At 41.4% G+C, this 15,486-nt stretch overlaps 1 protein-coding gene across 9 annotated transcripts in view; it reads left to right on the top strand.

Annotated features, from left to right (window-relative positions):
• The window catches only part of SLC26A7 (solute carrier family 26 member 7), a 566,650-nt gene that overhangs the window by 500,501 nt on the left and 50,663 nt on the right, over positions 1–15,486 (top strand). For all 9 annotated transcript variants that reach the window (XR_014961520.1, XR_014961519.1, XR_014961518.1 and 6 more), the window contains 2 exons: positions 4,370–4,476; positions 5,681–5,747. Coding sequence is in view for 6 of the 9 variants with exons in the window: in XM_085605292.1 (XP_085461418.1) it covers positions 4,370–4,476; positions 5,681–5,747 (174 nt within the window). In the remaining 3 variants the exon portion in view is untranslated. The remainder of the gene's footprint in view (positions 1–4,369; positions 4,477–5,680; positions 5,748–15,486) is intronic.

Genomic DNA, 15,486 nt, shown 5'->3' with positions numbered 1-15,486 from the left:
TTTTCGACATTACAGAATTATTTTTACATCAATTTGAGGAACCATAAAAGCCATCAGTTAAGCTGAAAAGGTCGACGGCGTTTCGATCCTGATTAAATTGGGATCATCGTCAGGACAGGGTTGAATTATTCATCACAGTGCTAAATGGATGAAGGTTCAAGGTTAAGGAACGGTGGAGAGAAAGGGTCCAGAGTAATTCTGGGGCTGGGTGACAAAGGGCGGGGCGCTGGATCCAGAGGAGCAATGAAAGTCAGCAGGTCTGGGTCGGCGAGAATGAACTCGTGGCCGTAAAGGCGAATTGGCTGATCAGGTGTCAACAATTAATTAATTGGTATTCGTTTCAGATAAAACGACTAGGGGCTAGAAACAGAAAGTGGTTCACGAGGAATCCATGATCATAATGGACTGGAGCGGAGAGGATCCGAGTGAGGGGGAGGGGCGGCCAGGACAACCTAATGTATGCGGTGTCCGGAGGAAATTTCAGGGGATTAGGGCGGTCAGGACTGCCTAATGAATATGACGTCCGGGGGGTGTCTCAGTCACCAGGACTCCAGCAAAGGTGATTACTTCGAAGTAATTCTCGCCGACCCAGACCTGCTGACTTTCATTGCTCCTCTGGATCCAGCGCCCCGCCCTTTGTCACCCAGCCCCAGAATTACTCTGGACCCTTTCTCTCCACCGTTCCTTAACCTTGAACCTTCATCCATTTAGCACTGTGATGAATAATTCAACCCTGTCCTGACGATGATCCCAATTTAATCAGGATCGAAACGCCGTCGACCTTTTCAGCTTAACTGATGGCTTTTATGGTTCCTCAAATTGATGTAAAAATAATTCTGTAATGTCGAAAATTGAATTCAGAACCTTGTAATTATCATTCCACTATTCACTTTCACTTCACGTTGCGCCGTCCCTTGCTGATCTCACCTTGTCACTTGCGTCGCCGTCTTCGTGTCACATACACTTTAAGCACCAAGTACAAGTCCGGGTTGTCTTTATGATATATTAATTGTATGTACAGTGCTGCTATTACTGCTTCATTTTTTGGACTTTTCAAATTTATACATGTTTTTATGTAGGCAATTTTTCCCAAACTAAATACAGTATTTTTCTTAAATCATTCTCTTCTTGAGTCTTCCTTATCTCCTTTGTAATGTTTTTTACATGCAAATCATTTGTCTTGGTCGAATGATACCAGTTGAGAGTTGTTGTTTTTTCTTGCATTGTAATGCGGCGGTCAAAACTGAAACCTCGATGAGGCTTGGAAAGCCCTTGACCTGCAGTCGCAGTCTTTGCGACCCTCATTATAATTGGGCCCTAAGTTGTGCACAGCTGTGTGAGGTCCCATTTCGTTTTTTTTATTGAGTATACTTCTGTATCGCACTTGGGCATTACGGTGCTCTGAGACAAACACACAGCCATACACTGAGCATGTTAGCAAGATCCCAGACCTGGATAACTGTAGGAGAAAGATTAGAGGTTCACAGCAAGGGAAGGAGGACTAGAATCCATGGAACCCTCATATACATAGAAGTCCATTCTGTATGTATCCTTGGTGACGAGAGTTACATTAATGGTCTGGGAAAGGATAGGCATCAAATGGAGACAGTCAACTTTCCCATCACCAGATTTCCATTATGTGACGACAAAGATTTCACACCTAGTTAAGTGAGGCAAGGTTTTGAGACATGGAGAGAGGGTTGTACTGCAATATAAGAGAGAGTGAAGAAGAAATCAAAACGTGAATTCAAGTCAGAGAACACTTTGGATTGCTGGAGAGAGAAAGGCTTAATTGTCTGCATCTGAGGCAGTGGGTATGGCACCTTTAAGTGAAGGGGCGGTGGGAAGCAAAAGGCACTCACTCCCTTTGAAATGCTCCTGTTGAACTTTGATGATGGACGATGCTGTATATTGTGATAATTGGACTCTCACTAGTCCTATAGAAGAGAAACTTCTCTTTTACAGAGTGTGGAGAGAGAACTGAAAATAACACTTGATTATACCCAATTGGAGGATGTGTTAGACAGAAGAAATAATTTCGCAGGACGTGCAGAAGAGGAGGCCCTTTTTGCAATCCCGTGTTACTGGAATTACATGCTTAAAAAATATGGGGCATAGGACATTTGGGTGGGAGGATTTTCCTGTTGAGGAGTATGTGGGATGGTGAGTACCTGTTATGCACCTGATATGGTCTTGTCCTCAACTGACATCTTCCTGAAAAGGGGTATTAAAGGGAGTTGGAGATGCTACGGAATCTCAGTTAGCGGAATGTCTGGAGTCACATTGCTGGACAGCCTCTCCGAGGCAGCCTTCCCGTTACATACTAGCAAGGGGAAAATCATCTCACAGGCTGCCAGTTCTTATTCAATGTGGTCCCTGCCACCCCCACATTCCCTCAAAGACACATGGTTTCAGAAACTGTGGTGGGCGCTCATCATAGGAAGGATGATGAAAACAGCACAGGAAGGGGAAAGAGACCTTCAGGAAACCCTGGAGCATCCTGCTACATCCTTTTCATTAAGAATTTAAAGAGCTGCAGTTCCCTAAGAGGCTGTGCGTCTGCCACATTCTTAACAGCTCTCACATAGGAGTGTACTATGCAGTGATGCGACTCGAGGCTTCATTTCAGAGAGGCAGGAAGAGAAAAATCTGAATCAAGAGCTTGCGGAGAGGGAAAGAAGTGGCGATGAGGGAATGGGGTGAGTTGCCCATTCTAGAGAGGGACTAGAAGGGGGACACGGATGGATCTGTGAGTCAGAGCTGTGTTAAAGGGATGAAAAGGTAAATGTTAAATGTTTTTTAAATGAAAGTTGTCACTCTGCTTTAGAAATGGCATTGGAAATATATTGAAACCTAAAATGACTGCCTGAATCCGTGAGTCAGCCTACCAAAATGGTCCAGTATTGATTCATTGCTGGAAGTCTTTGGGGAAACGTGAACAGATTTGAAAAAAAGAGTTCATGCTGATTCCCTCATAACTGTTTTAAAATAATGCAGTGTAGTTATAAAGACAGCACTACATTATGTTGTTTACAGATACCAATGTCCATAGAATCGTAGATTGCCACTGGAAAAAATGTCAATGAAACAATCAAAATATAATCTGCTACAGCACCCTATGCCAATAACCTCCTTCACGAACAAAGATGTGCACTGATACAAGATAAACTCACGTTTTGATCCATTGCAAAAAACAAATCGTGTACCACATTGTTTATTAAGAGATGGCGTTGTATGTAACTACTGCAAGTATGTAACTCTACGCTGTCCAAAAGATCTGTCAGCGATTCAGAGTCCAGAGCTAAGTGGCCTGGCTAACCTAAATCCTCAAATGCTTCCATTTGATTCTCTGTGCCTAGTTCAGGCGGCCTATTTGACCACTATCCAGGGATTCCACCCCCATCCAGCCGCGGTCCGTGCAGGTAACAGTGGTGGGGCCGGGATTTCGAGGGGCGATGCAGAGAGAAAATTAAATAAATAATTAAATTTCCCTCTGCATCGTCCCTCGAAATTCCCCTTACCGGCCCCACTGCTGTTACCTGCACTGACCGCGGTGAATGTATGATTTTACAACGCATTCCGTTGCAACGCATGCCTTTACCATGCATGCATTACAACGCGAATGCCATCACCACGCATATCCTTTACCACGAAAATGCCTTTAACATGCATACTTTTTCAACGATTTTCGTTGTTAAATTATGCATGTTAATGTCATTTTCTTGTTGAAGGATATCGGACTAAAAATCTCCCACTTAAATTTACCCCTGCCCGACACCACCCCCTCATACCCCCTTACCTCTCCTCGATCTTCCTTGTTGACGTTCCACATCGTTAAGAGGAAATAGAAGTGTCCTTCCGTTTCCTCTAACGACGTGGATTGCCTCCACATCTCGGAATCGGGTGCATTTTTTTTTACATTTTATTGTTTTTTGCCCCCCCCCCAAGCCCTCTTTTTTAATCCCACGCTTTTTTGTGGGGGGAGGGGGGGGGAGGGAGACCCTGGCCTTCATATAAACAGTCACAATTTTATCTTTACTAAATAACATTTGATGTCCAAACAAATAATATCACTTCATAATGCCCAGGAGTGGCGATCAGCAAGATGGAGCACTTACAAACCTTCCCCCAAAAATGAATAAACGTGCACAAATAATAAAAACACATTCATATTTTTTAATGAAACTCTTGCGGTTTTTTTCTATCGTCACTAAATTTTATCATTGTTCCTCGTAAAAAACATTACTAGAGAATAACTTGGTGCACTCTATAGAAACGTGATATGCGTTGGTTACACATTCCAAAATGCAGCATTTTGATTCTGTGAACTGAAACATCTTCGTTGTGTTTTGTATTTTGTTTCCTAAAGGTCATTTGGATTTTCACCTACGTGGTTACAATATGCTTTGCTGCAAATATAGGACTACTTTTCGGAGTTCTTTTTAACATTGCGGTCGCAGTTGCACGCCTAAGCAGGTGAGGAACAGTGCCTGTCACTTGATGCCAAAACCACATCATAGGAACATGTTTTGAAAATAGTCCAAACATGAAACGGAGAACTCCTTCTGCGGCGATAATGCTTAAACTGAATAGGGGTTAATTGCACTGGATATGCTATATTGGTAAAATGTGTATTTTAGTATATACTGTTTGCTCTGTTTTACCATCACAAAGATAGATATTTTTATGCAGGAAAGTATTGTTAAATGTGTGCTTATGTTAAAAACTCCATGAAATTAGGAAAGAAGCAAAACATTTTTATTTAATCGAAGGATTTTATCCATTCATGGCCTGGGACCACTTGTGTACACAGTTCCATTTTAATTTCTTTGGGGGCCCGGGCAAAACATATTTTGGGGCCTCCCTGTAGGGGTCAAATTTATATTTTGCTATCCATTTCCTGATAATTCATGCCCTACGTGATGCCAAACAAAATTAAATGATATGTTAAACTTTAACAGGGTCACACAACAGATAAAATATGTCTTAACTGAGACCCCCCCCCCCCCCCCCAAACCCTTAATATGCAGTTGGCAAGAGAAACCGAGTTACGGGTAGAGGCAGGCAGGGGGAGAGAGTTTTACACACAGAGAAATAGAAGATGCAGAGGTCAAATAGAGAGAAAGTTTGTCAGGAGGGGGCCTGGGCAATTGCCCCTTTGACCGTGCCAAAAAACGTATCTGTGTGTGCAGTGTGCACCCACAAAGAGTGTTTTGACGTCTGATCTTTCTTAGAAACACCTGAACTCACTCCTCAAAGAAGCATTAACCTGTCTGCTTCCTGTGTATGCCTTCTTGTGTCTGCCTTCTTGCCTGCATTTCTGTCTCTGACTTCCTGTCCCCGCCTTCCTTTGTCTGTCTTCCTGCTTTCCTTCCTGTCTTTCTCTTCCTATGCCTGTCTTCCGATTTGTCTTCCAGTCTCTGCATTCTGCCTGCCTATCTTTTCGCATGCCTTTTGCCTTGTCACAACAAGTGCAGAGTATCCCGACACAAACAGTGAACTCTTGCCCGCATCAGGTTTGTGCCAAAGGCAGATATGGGTGCACATATTGCAGAGACAGCTGATTGCTGACCTTTGGCACCATACAACTCACCAACAGAAAATAAATGATTGATTCCATTTTCTGTGCGCACTCTCTCCTAATACTGATGGATCGCTGCTGCCATTTTCTGCCTTGCAGAGTCAAAGTACTTCAGCTGGAAACCTTTGATAAGGACAACTGCAACGTGATGGAAAACACAACCTGTGTAAGACATTTTTCTTTTTTATAGCTTTAATATATATTTTGAACTCTAAGTTCATACTGGACTAATGTATACGTATTCAATTAAATACCCTTACATTATTATAGTTTTACATACAACATGTAGGGTATATATTAAGAGAGACAATACCTTATGTAGAGGTAGTCTTTGAAATTTCAGGTGCACCACAGTTTGTGGAGGTTTATTATTTAAGAGTTTTATATAGTGCTGGCAAGACCCGAGGGTATCAGAGCACTTCAGTTCAGTATATATCTACATCGAGATAAAGAGTCTAATCAAACTTAGAAAGTCAGATCAAGTCCAAACAGTGGCTGCGCATAGCGGAGGAGAAAGAGCGGGGGGTGGTCCCGGGGAAAGAGCAGAGGGTGGAGATGCTCTCATTGGGCGAATGATGATCCACTAGTTGAGATGTTGGCTAAGGAGGAGAACCTATAACTGATTCTTGAAGCATGAGAAGGAGAGGTTGGTCCTGATGTGTATTGGTAAGGAATTCCAGATTTTAGGGGCATTGCTTGGTTCAAGAAGGTGTATGTTCTTGTGGATCAAGTTGTTTCTCTAGGAGTAGACACCAAAAGCGAAACCTTCTAAACAGCCCCAGTGTAGTGAGCTGACTTCTCTAGCACAGTAAATAAAGATTAGTACTTCAAAACGATATAGTGTTGGGATTATCATGATGTGATCATCCCTGTTTTGTGGAGGAGTGTGGCTCAATGGTTAGAGCGGCAGACCCTGAAGCAGAGTTCTGGCCAGAGACCAGGGTTCGATTCCCGCCTCGGCGGGGCTCGGGCTCAATTTCCTCGGACCTGTCTATTCTCGCCTCAGTGCCTATTCTAATCACGGGCCCCACGCTGCAACTCTGGGCAATAGCTTGCTTAGCCTCCACACCGGCCCCAACAGCACTAAGGATGCCTGGCTTCACCCTGGGGGTGCCCAGGAGTGGACACTTCACAGGGTATGAGTATCAGCGCCAGGAAACCGCAAAGGCGACACCGCAAGGTGGCCGTCTGGTGACAGTGCGCTCTATAAGTATCTTGACATTTACATTTACATAGACACACCTGGTCAATGAACTCCATACAAGAGAGCAATATGTGGAAGTTAAAATAGGCACTTTTGTGAAATAGGTGTGTTGGCCAGGCTTATCAATGATATTAAACAACTTCTGTCAACTAACCTGATATTGATGATTGGTGAAGTATAAGCAGAATGTAACTACTGAAATACCTACAGTTGTCATTACGTAGAGTAATTATTCTTACAATATATTTTCTTTCAATTGAATTTTCTATGTGTATCAGTATACTAACCATTAATGATATATATACATTTTTTTTTATTTAATGTGGAGACAAGAAGAGGTCTGCTCTTCTGTAATGTTTATTGTCCTAAAAGTGTGGTACCAGTGGTTTTTGATGTCAGTGTTAGATCATAACCACAGGTCATTTGCACTGGGAACTGCTCCTTTTTAGGTCTGTCTACAGACAGCTTTATCTTATGGAAAGACCATATATTATAAATTCTTCAAAAAAGTACCATGAGAAATACAAAGAGAAAAAGACTCAGGGGCCTATTTCGATGTCGGTCGGAAAGTCTCTGACTGACATCCGCGGTTTCAATTCCGACTGCTAAATTTCAATCTAGGCGGTCAGAATTGAAACCAGACGTTCATTCTGGCTGGATTCTGACAGGCTCAAGGAGCCCGTCAGCTAGTCAGAGACCGGCCCTTAATCCCAATGGACAGAGTTTCCGCCATTGGGATTACAATGCTCAGTTTCCAACAGGCATTCCATGCCAGGCTTTCCGACATGGAAAGTCTGTCGGAAGTGAGTTTGGGGGCTCCCTTCTCTTTGCGGCCTCTGGTCGGGGGCTGAGGGGGCACCTTTCGTGATCCCTGCACCATGTGGCAGGCAACATGATGTGCCTGCCACGCGGTGCAGGGATGAACACAGTCTCCCATTTCTCTATGGGAGCTTGTGCTATGGCCGGTTTACGGCTGCAGCAGAAGCTCCTATAGGGAAATGGGAGTGTGCGACCGCACCATGTGTGGTCGCATCATAATTCTGCGGTCAGGACCGTCGACCAGAGGTCGGTCAGTCCCGATTACGCAATGATGTCAGTTGGAGGCATCTCCGACTGACATCATAATTGGTCCCTTTAAGTTAGCTCCCTTCAGCCATTGTATTTGCTTCAATAGACAGTCCATCTTGGCCATGACCTTCTGTGCATGGTTACCTTTTTGTCAAATTGCAATGAGACATATCAATGGTCTGTGACCACAATTGTGGACTCAAACTATTGATATGTTACCAACTCATTAAAGGAGTAATCCATTCACAAAAGGGAAACTGACAGCTTCCCCCGCTAGGTATCATATTGGGCAGTCTATGGGGTGTAGGCAGTGGTCCGACTGCCTGGGAATGTAGTCATTTACAGGGAACTGCAAATCGCATCCTCCCTAATTAACATTGTTTTGGCAGGTCAGTCTGCAACCCTCTGGGACTGAAGATGTTATGACATGACCTATGAGTGCATAGGTCACGCCTCATAATCAAACACATTTTGCAAATAGTTGGTAATCAATTTTTGATCACTATGTGCGGCCTTTTTCTTCTTTTTACATCAGGAACACACTCGCCCAACTATTACCAAAGACGTCTGCTATCAGGAAGCTAGACTTATTGTTTTTGCCAATGCTTGTTGGTTTTTGGAATGAAAGGGACAACATTCTGAGTTGGTGTGTATTGGACTAGTACTCCATCAATCTCAATATCATAAGACTCAATGCACAGGAAAAACTGTTATGAAATGTATTCCTTGTATGATGCTCCATGTTAGGAAAAACAGTTTTATCATCGTAGGGCCTAATTTAGAGTTTAGCGGACAGGTTACTCCTTCACAATGTGACGATTATCCCGTCTGCCTTTTTACAAGAGCCATAGGATATAATGCCTTTGTAGTAAGGCAGAAGGGGTATATCTGTCACGTTGTGACAGAGTAAGTATCTAAGTCTACATCAGCCCCATATAAATTAAATATTTGCAATAGAGAAATCCTCCTATACTCCTGATATAAAGATGAACTGCAATAAAGTGGGGATTTTCAACCCCATAGCTGACAACTCTCTTTTCAATTCATTAACGTGAACTTGATAAAGAAAGAGAGAGAAGGTAAAGTGTCAGAAATCAGACACACTTTTTAAGTCATTGTCTTTCATGGTTGTTGGTTACCAGGGTGCACCATCCTTCTACAAACTGAGCTAAAACAACCTTCTACACTCTACAGTCAATAACAGATTAGAGGTGTATGAATTGCTTCTGGATGGAATGAGGTAAACGGCCTGCAAAAATACCTTGATATACATGGGAGCTAGAATCCCTTTACAAAACGCTTGTCTGTAATTCCCTTATTGCAATGACTTGTCATCTGTAATAAAGAAATGACATAGCCGCTCTACTGTAATAACTTATTACAGTTAAGTTCTGATGTCACAGTGCCTGCTGCCAGAGCCAGTAGATGAGCTGAAAGGTAATTCATGGGGCATAATTAAAACTGCAGTTTCAACTACGAAACCAAAATGGGGCTTTCCTTTCTACTGCTCTGTTTTTCTAGATGAGAGATAAACAGAAAGGAGGTATTTATTAGGGGAGGCCCGTAGAATTGGTTGAATTTAGCTCACTTTAATGCAGATTTCTGGCCAATTCCAACAATCGCCATTTGGCAGAATCTTTCTCCTGTGAGGCTCCAGAAAATGAAAGCTGGTGAGCAAGATTTTGCGTCCCCTAGCACAATTTTCTATTGCGGGCGGTCACATGTGGACATGAGCGGTCGCGGTCAGAGGGCTGCTGCTGGAGTAGATTTACTGCCACTTGAGTATATTCTCAACTTGAGCGGTAGGAAATTCAACTCGAATGGCCACACACTCTTGCCCAGCGCATGGTATCATTTGTGATGATTTTTCAGCGCTGCTTGCACTCCCAGTGCTAAATTGCAGTGCGAGCAACGCGAGCTGCATATTTTCAGCCTGTTGGCGGAACTCCTTGGAATCTTGAAGAGTTTTTCTGTTACTCCACAGAATTCCATGAAGTGAAACTTCACGAGTTCCGCCCACTCCTAGTATTTACGGAAACATGTTTGTTTTTCCACACTCCAGGTAATTATAGGAAAGAAAGAAACTCCCTGCATGTTTCAACACATTCTGAACAACATCCACAAATATCTAACTGCATTTTGGTGTTTTTATTTTGCATCATAGATTCACATTTTTTCTTCATGTTTGCAAACATCCAAAATCCTTCACATTGAACAACAAGGTTTTAAGATTTTTGTGGTAAGGGTGATTGTGTGGCCATATATAATAAGGAATAAAGTATCCCCTGTTGTACATATTAAGGATAATGCAAGTCATCTCGGAGTTCCATAGCCTTATTAAGAAACTTGGTCTTTGGCCAAGTTCCTCTATATGATCAAGGAACTTCTCAGTGACTTCAATATCCTTGTAATGTAAGGCAGGATAGTGTTTATGTAATATATGATAAGACATAACTTAAAATTAGGCATAGTCACACAACACCTTACTTTATGAGATAGATGCCTGTTTGTTAGAAGGTTCTTTCTAAAAATGTGGCATGTGAAATTGACTTTTCAATTAACTCTTTTTTATTGATAGATCTTGCACTAAGAATGGGGACAGATCCCGACTTAGGGAAATGAAAGTAATCTGAAGATATAAAAATGTAAATGTTTTTTCTGGGTCAAATAAGATGCAGGTTTTGGATTGTTTTTAGGCATACTTGAGAAAAAAATCATATTGAGGGGTTGCATAGAAAAATGTATAGTTTAAGACTGTGAAGGGATTTCCATTATTGAATGTAATGTTTATTTAAGTATGCAATATGTATATACGTTGATGGTAAGGGAAATGTATTTGATGGGAGTGAAATTGGCAGTTGCTTTGAAATTAGATCGCAGTAATGATAGATATAAATCTTTTTTTTAGGCATGAGACAGTGATATTCAGAGTTTACAAGGTACCTCTAACAACAGCTGTGTCACTGTTTTTTAGATCATATTGTATGGCATGCCTCTTATTGGCATATTTGCTTAGTTTGCAACAAATGCAGGGCCTAATTCACAAAGGTAGACTTACATAAAATTTTCGTGTAAGTGTACGATTGTTTGCTATTCACAAAGGCATGTTACTAGTAGTATCTTTACGACTGCGGAGTCTCCCCTCATAAAAAGAAAGGACTGTCCTATCTGGTGCTATTTTTACTAGATGTTACTATTGTTTTATTATATTTAATATGTGGTTTTATGGTTTTAATATCTGAAACCGAATGAAGATTATTTTGATTTGATTTGACTGTTCTATCTTTTTATGTGCGGAGACTCCGCAGTCGTAAAGATACTACTGGTAAAATACCATTGTGAATACCAAACATTCGTAAACATATACAAATATGTAAGTTTACCTTTGTGAATCAGGCCCTCAGTAGCTAGTATGCTTAGATGGTATAAACATTGACTGATAAGCCTATCAAGATGAGCCATTCGTTTTTGTGTTAAATACGTTCAGAGATGTTTAGTTATATATCTTAGTAGACATCCAGAAAGTACCTTGGGTTCAGTAAATCATAAGAAAACAGAGTAGGAAATACAGATGACAGCAGCGTCCATCAAAGGGAGCTATGAGTAATAGATGTGGAGGAAAGAAAGAAAGACTTTCACATCAGTAAGCTACAGCAGCAATTCTAATCCGTTCTCAGGATTGTGTGAAAGACCAATGGCCTAATTCAAAGTTCAATGGACAGGTTACTTCATCACAAATGTGACGGATATCCCATCCACCGTATTGGAAAGTGCCATAGGATATAATGCATTTGTAATTCGGCTGGTGAAATATCTGTTACATTTGTAACGGATTAACCCGTCTGCAAAAATCTACATCACGCTCCAAGTTCTGACAAGGCCTAAAGAGCAGAAAAGTCCAAGGGAGTGACTCAACAATCTTTCATGGGACGTAGGCACTACAAAAAAGCCATTAGTAGGGAGTAAAACAAATGTAAGAGCAATAAGAAGTGTAGAAGAGAAAAGGGGACAAATTAGAACATATTTGATGGGTTTACTTTGAGAAATGTTGGTGTTACACAGTGAAATACTTTGTGGGAGATGCACAGTACCTATAAGGTGCATAAGTCTTCGTCAGCCAACCAATAAACCTTCTTCAACACAGTGATAGTTTGATTGAATTGGCAGTAGTTTGACTGTCAGTTTGTTAGTGAGATTCCAATAAAGCAGCTTTTTCAAACTCCTATGATCATTTTTCAATTTGTCTTTGACTTATTTGATGACTTACAATCTTGTATTCACAAAGAACTCCCCAAAACAGTCTTCCTGAGATGGGAGCATGCTTGTCATGGATGCATGCATTAAAAACCTTAATGTTTGTAAAATTGCTAACCTTTCATAATTATTCTCCTAGAAAACACTGCAATGTATGTTCTCACTGCAAGCACATCTAGCATGAGAGCTCACATGTAGTAAAAAAAGTAATTCTTACTAACTGGTATTAACTTATCACAAGTCTGTACTGATGTTGCAGTGGCAATTTCCAACCACACTACTTATTGAGGTCTCCGCATTTACCCCTCTGTAATCTCACCTAGTCAGATAGCAGCAAAAGATGCCAATAATTAAGATTGTTTATGTGCGACATTCTTAAGATTTCACTTGTCATAGGAGTGGCATTCTACTGTCAAATGTGTGAAACTGTGAGTGACACTTTGTCAAGAGTAAACCAAAGCAATGAGCCTTGTTTGAGTTCTCTGTTACTGGATCCAGACATATCACATCTAAAACCAGCCAGACCTATTGGTGTTTTCAATGCTAAAGCTGAAGTCAATGTTTATTAGCAATATCAGATCCAAAACAATGATTTTGTTGTGCATAACAAGAATTGAAAATGTTTCAATTCTGAAAATGTTAGATGGTGAATTGAATATGTCTAGGTCAGTGGAAGGAACTTTGGAGTGCCTCAATCATTCCTGTCCTCTTTACACCCCTGCCATCAGCAGTCTTTCATTGTTTCACTTTTTATCCAGGATCTTTTTGAAATCCTCTATCTGCATTTTATCTCACAAGTCATCTCTTTCCTCTTCACCACTGTCTCTTCACTCTCTCTTCCTGCATGGACTTCATAGCACCTCTCCCTTGACTATACTTTTCCTTTCTCATGGTTCTGTCAGTATTTCCACAGAGGTGTACCTCCTTCACACAAAATGGTAATTACAATTAGCACAAGTGTTACAATCGATCTGTGCACTCTGCTGAGTGTTTGAATAAACATATAGTCAAACAATGTTGACCCAGAGTTACAGTGGCTGGTCACGAATAAAGGAGCTATAGTTATGCGTGACATTAGCATTTTAGTGCGGTGATGTGGATACCAGCACTAAAATGCATTAGCACAACCCCTGATGCATGGAACTTTGGCAGGGCAGCTCCAGTGTCTGCATGCCCACCTTGCCTCCGGTTCCCTCACACACTAGTTATAAGGTGCTTGTAGCTACTGCTATGTTTGTTTGGTCTGGCAGCACTAAGGTCATTGAGCCATATTATCAATATACGATCACTCTGGTGCATTTCATAATCAACTATAATGTTTCTGATTGCATCAGTTTACTTAAATACCACTATGGACTGAACCAATAGCAACAAGCAGAGGCTAATACCGGGGTAAATCTACCTTTTCAGGGATCTACTAAAATATTTTCAAACAGAATCAAACTCAGAACATCTGGCACTATCCAGCAGGTTTCCACAGACCCCAGAATGATTGCCAGCCTGCTGACACAGTGGCTGCCAGACCTTGCCCAGAGCCATTTTGATTGGCGACCTAGCAGCTAATGAGAATGGTCAAAATGTAGACCATTTTTGATTAGTTGAAAGGCATTCGGAGAGAATTTGTGAATCAACTTCCTGTTGTCACAATTCTTATCTGCTACCCTTGAACCAGGTCAATTTTTTAGAACTGTCCTGATTGACTGCAAGTTAGTCTGAGGATACCCGTGGGCAGCATGTGCATCCCAAAACCACTTTTATCAGTCCAGTTTGGAGTGGACATACAAATCGAGAGATGTTTTGAATTTCACATACCAGAATTTGCACCTTTATTATGTCCACCAAAGGGGGTGATTTGTACGGTTTAAGAAACTAAATCCACTGCATATGTAGACTATGTAAATGCATTTTTGCCTAAAACAATCACTGTCCCCTAGAAAGAACGTGCCTTCTTCCTGCTTCATCTCTTATATCATATGCTGTAGGAAAGTAATGGGGAAAAGAGTCACCATCTTACTATATATCATTTAGGTTGAATCAAGTCAATCAATCCACTTCATTAAAAGATGTGTATCCTTCATGGTTAAAAGTGTTAATACATAACCAAATTATTCTGTACATTTTTTAAGGGCTGCAATCCTTTCAATTTACTATCTTTCAATCTATTGCTAACTAACCTTGGGGAAATTACCTCTGACTTCATAACAAACACTTCCTTTACTTACTACTTTTTAACCAAACCCATTTTTACCAAAACAGAGGAGCGCAGGATCCAACTTTTGTAATGTAGTATTTTTCAAATTCTGCCTGATTCCACAGAATGGGAATCTACCTCTAAAAGATGTGATTGCGTCCAACTTTGGACACTCTAATCCACTTCTCTTGCAGTTTAAAAAAAAAACCAGATTTTATTGATGTATATGTAAGAATTCCAACACGGCCAATAGGCCAGATAAGCAAATGCAACATATATATCATAAAATAGGAGACAACTGTCCTGTCGATATCCCCGCCCACAACCTCCATCCATTAATAAAATAGGAAAAGAAAAACAATCCAACTGCATAACCCATGACGTTTATCTGTTCATTTCGATAGTCTCATTTTGGCAATGGAATATCTTAATTTCTTTATAAGGAGTTGCTGAATCTAATTTGATTCCTCTGCATTTCGCCCATCCCTTCCATATTTGTGGGTGTTTTTGGTGGCGCCCCCTAGCTTCATAGACCGCAATCTCCATTCCCATACAGTGGTCCATTCCCTTTTTCCACACCGATAGTGACGGAGGGGCTACTGCCTTCCAATCCCTGGCTATGTTGCATTTAGCGAGCATAGTTTATATTTGTTCCCACCCACATCATCCATAAGGTGAAGGAGAGCCAACCGCCTACGCGGGATCTGCCAAGACAGTACACCACCTAGGCATGTGACCGCACCCTGCCAAAACCTCTCTAGCTCTGAGCAGCTCCACACTGTGTGGATGAAGGTGCCTCCTCAGCACCGCAGAGAAGACAAGTAGGGGTATCTTGCAGTTTTAAAGAGGAAAAAGTTAAGTTGGGTACTAGGTTACGACCCTTGGTGGTTCCTCTACTTCTCTGCATGCATACGTAATGTCCTGTTCAATGCCCATAATAAGTGGCTTCCTTCTAACAAGTCTAAAACCTGGAGGAATGTCCATGAAATTATTTTCAAGGTGTTGGATATCTGCCTAATGGTTTCACAAGCCCTTCCCAAAACATGATCCCCTAAACTACTTCATGTCCTTCCATGGCCTTTGCATAGTGATCTATGCACGCACATAAAAGCTAATTGCTTCATGTGTTTCTCTGTAATTAGCTTGATACAACCTCGTATCCAGTTTCACGATTGGACAATTCTGTCA

The sequence above is a fragment of the Triturus cristatus genome, chromosome 5_1 (assembly GCF_964204655.1).
Source record: "Triturus cristatus chromosome 5_1, aTriCri1.1, whole genome shotgun sequence".
Classification (NCBI taxonomy): Eukaryota; Metazoa; Chordata; class Amphibia; order Caudata; family Salamandridae; genus Triturus; species Triturus cristatus.
This window is presented reverse-complemented; position numbering and strand designations above follow the sequence as displayed.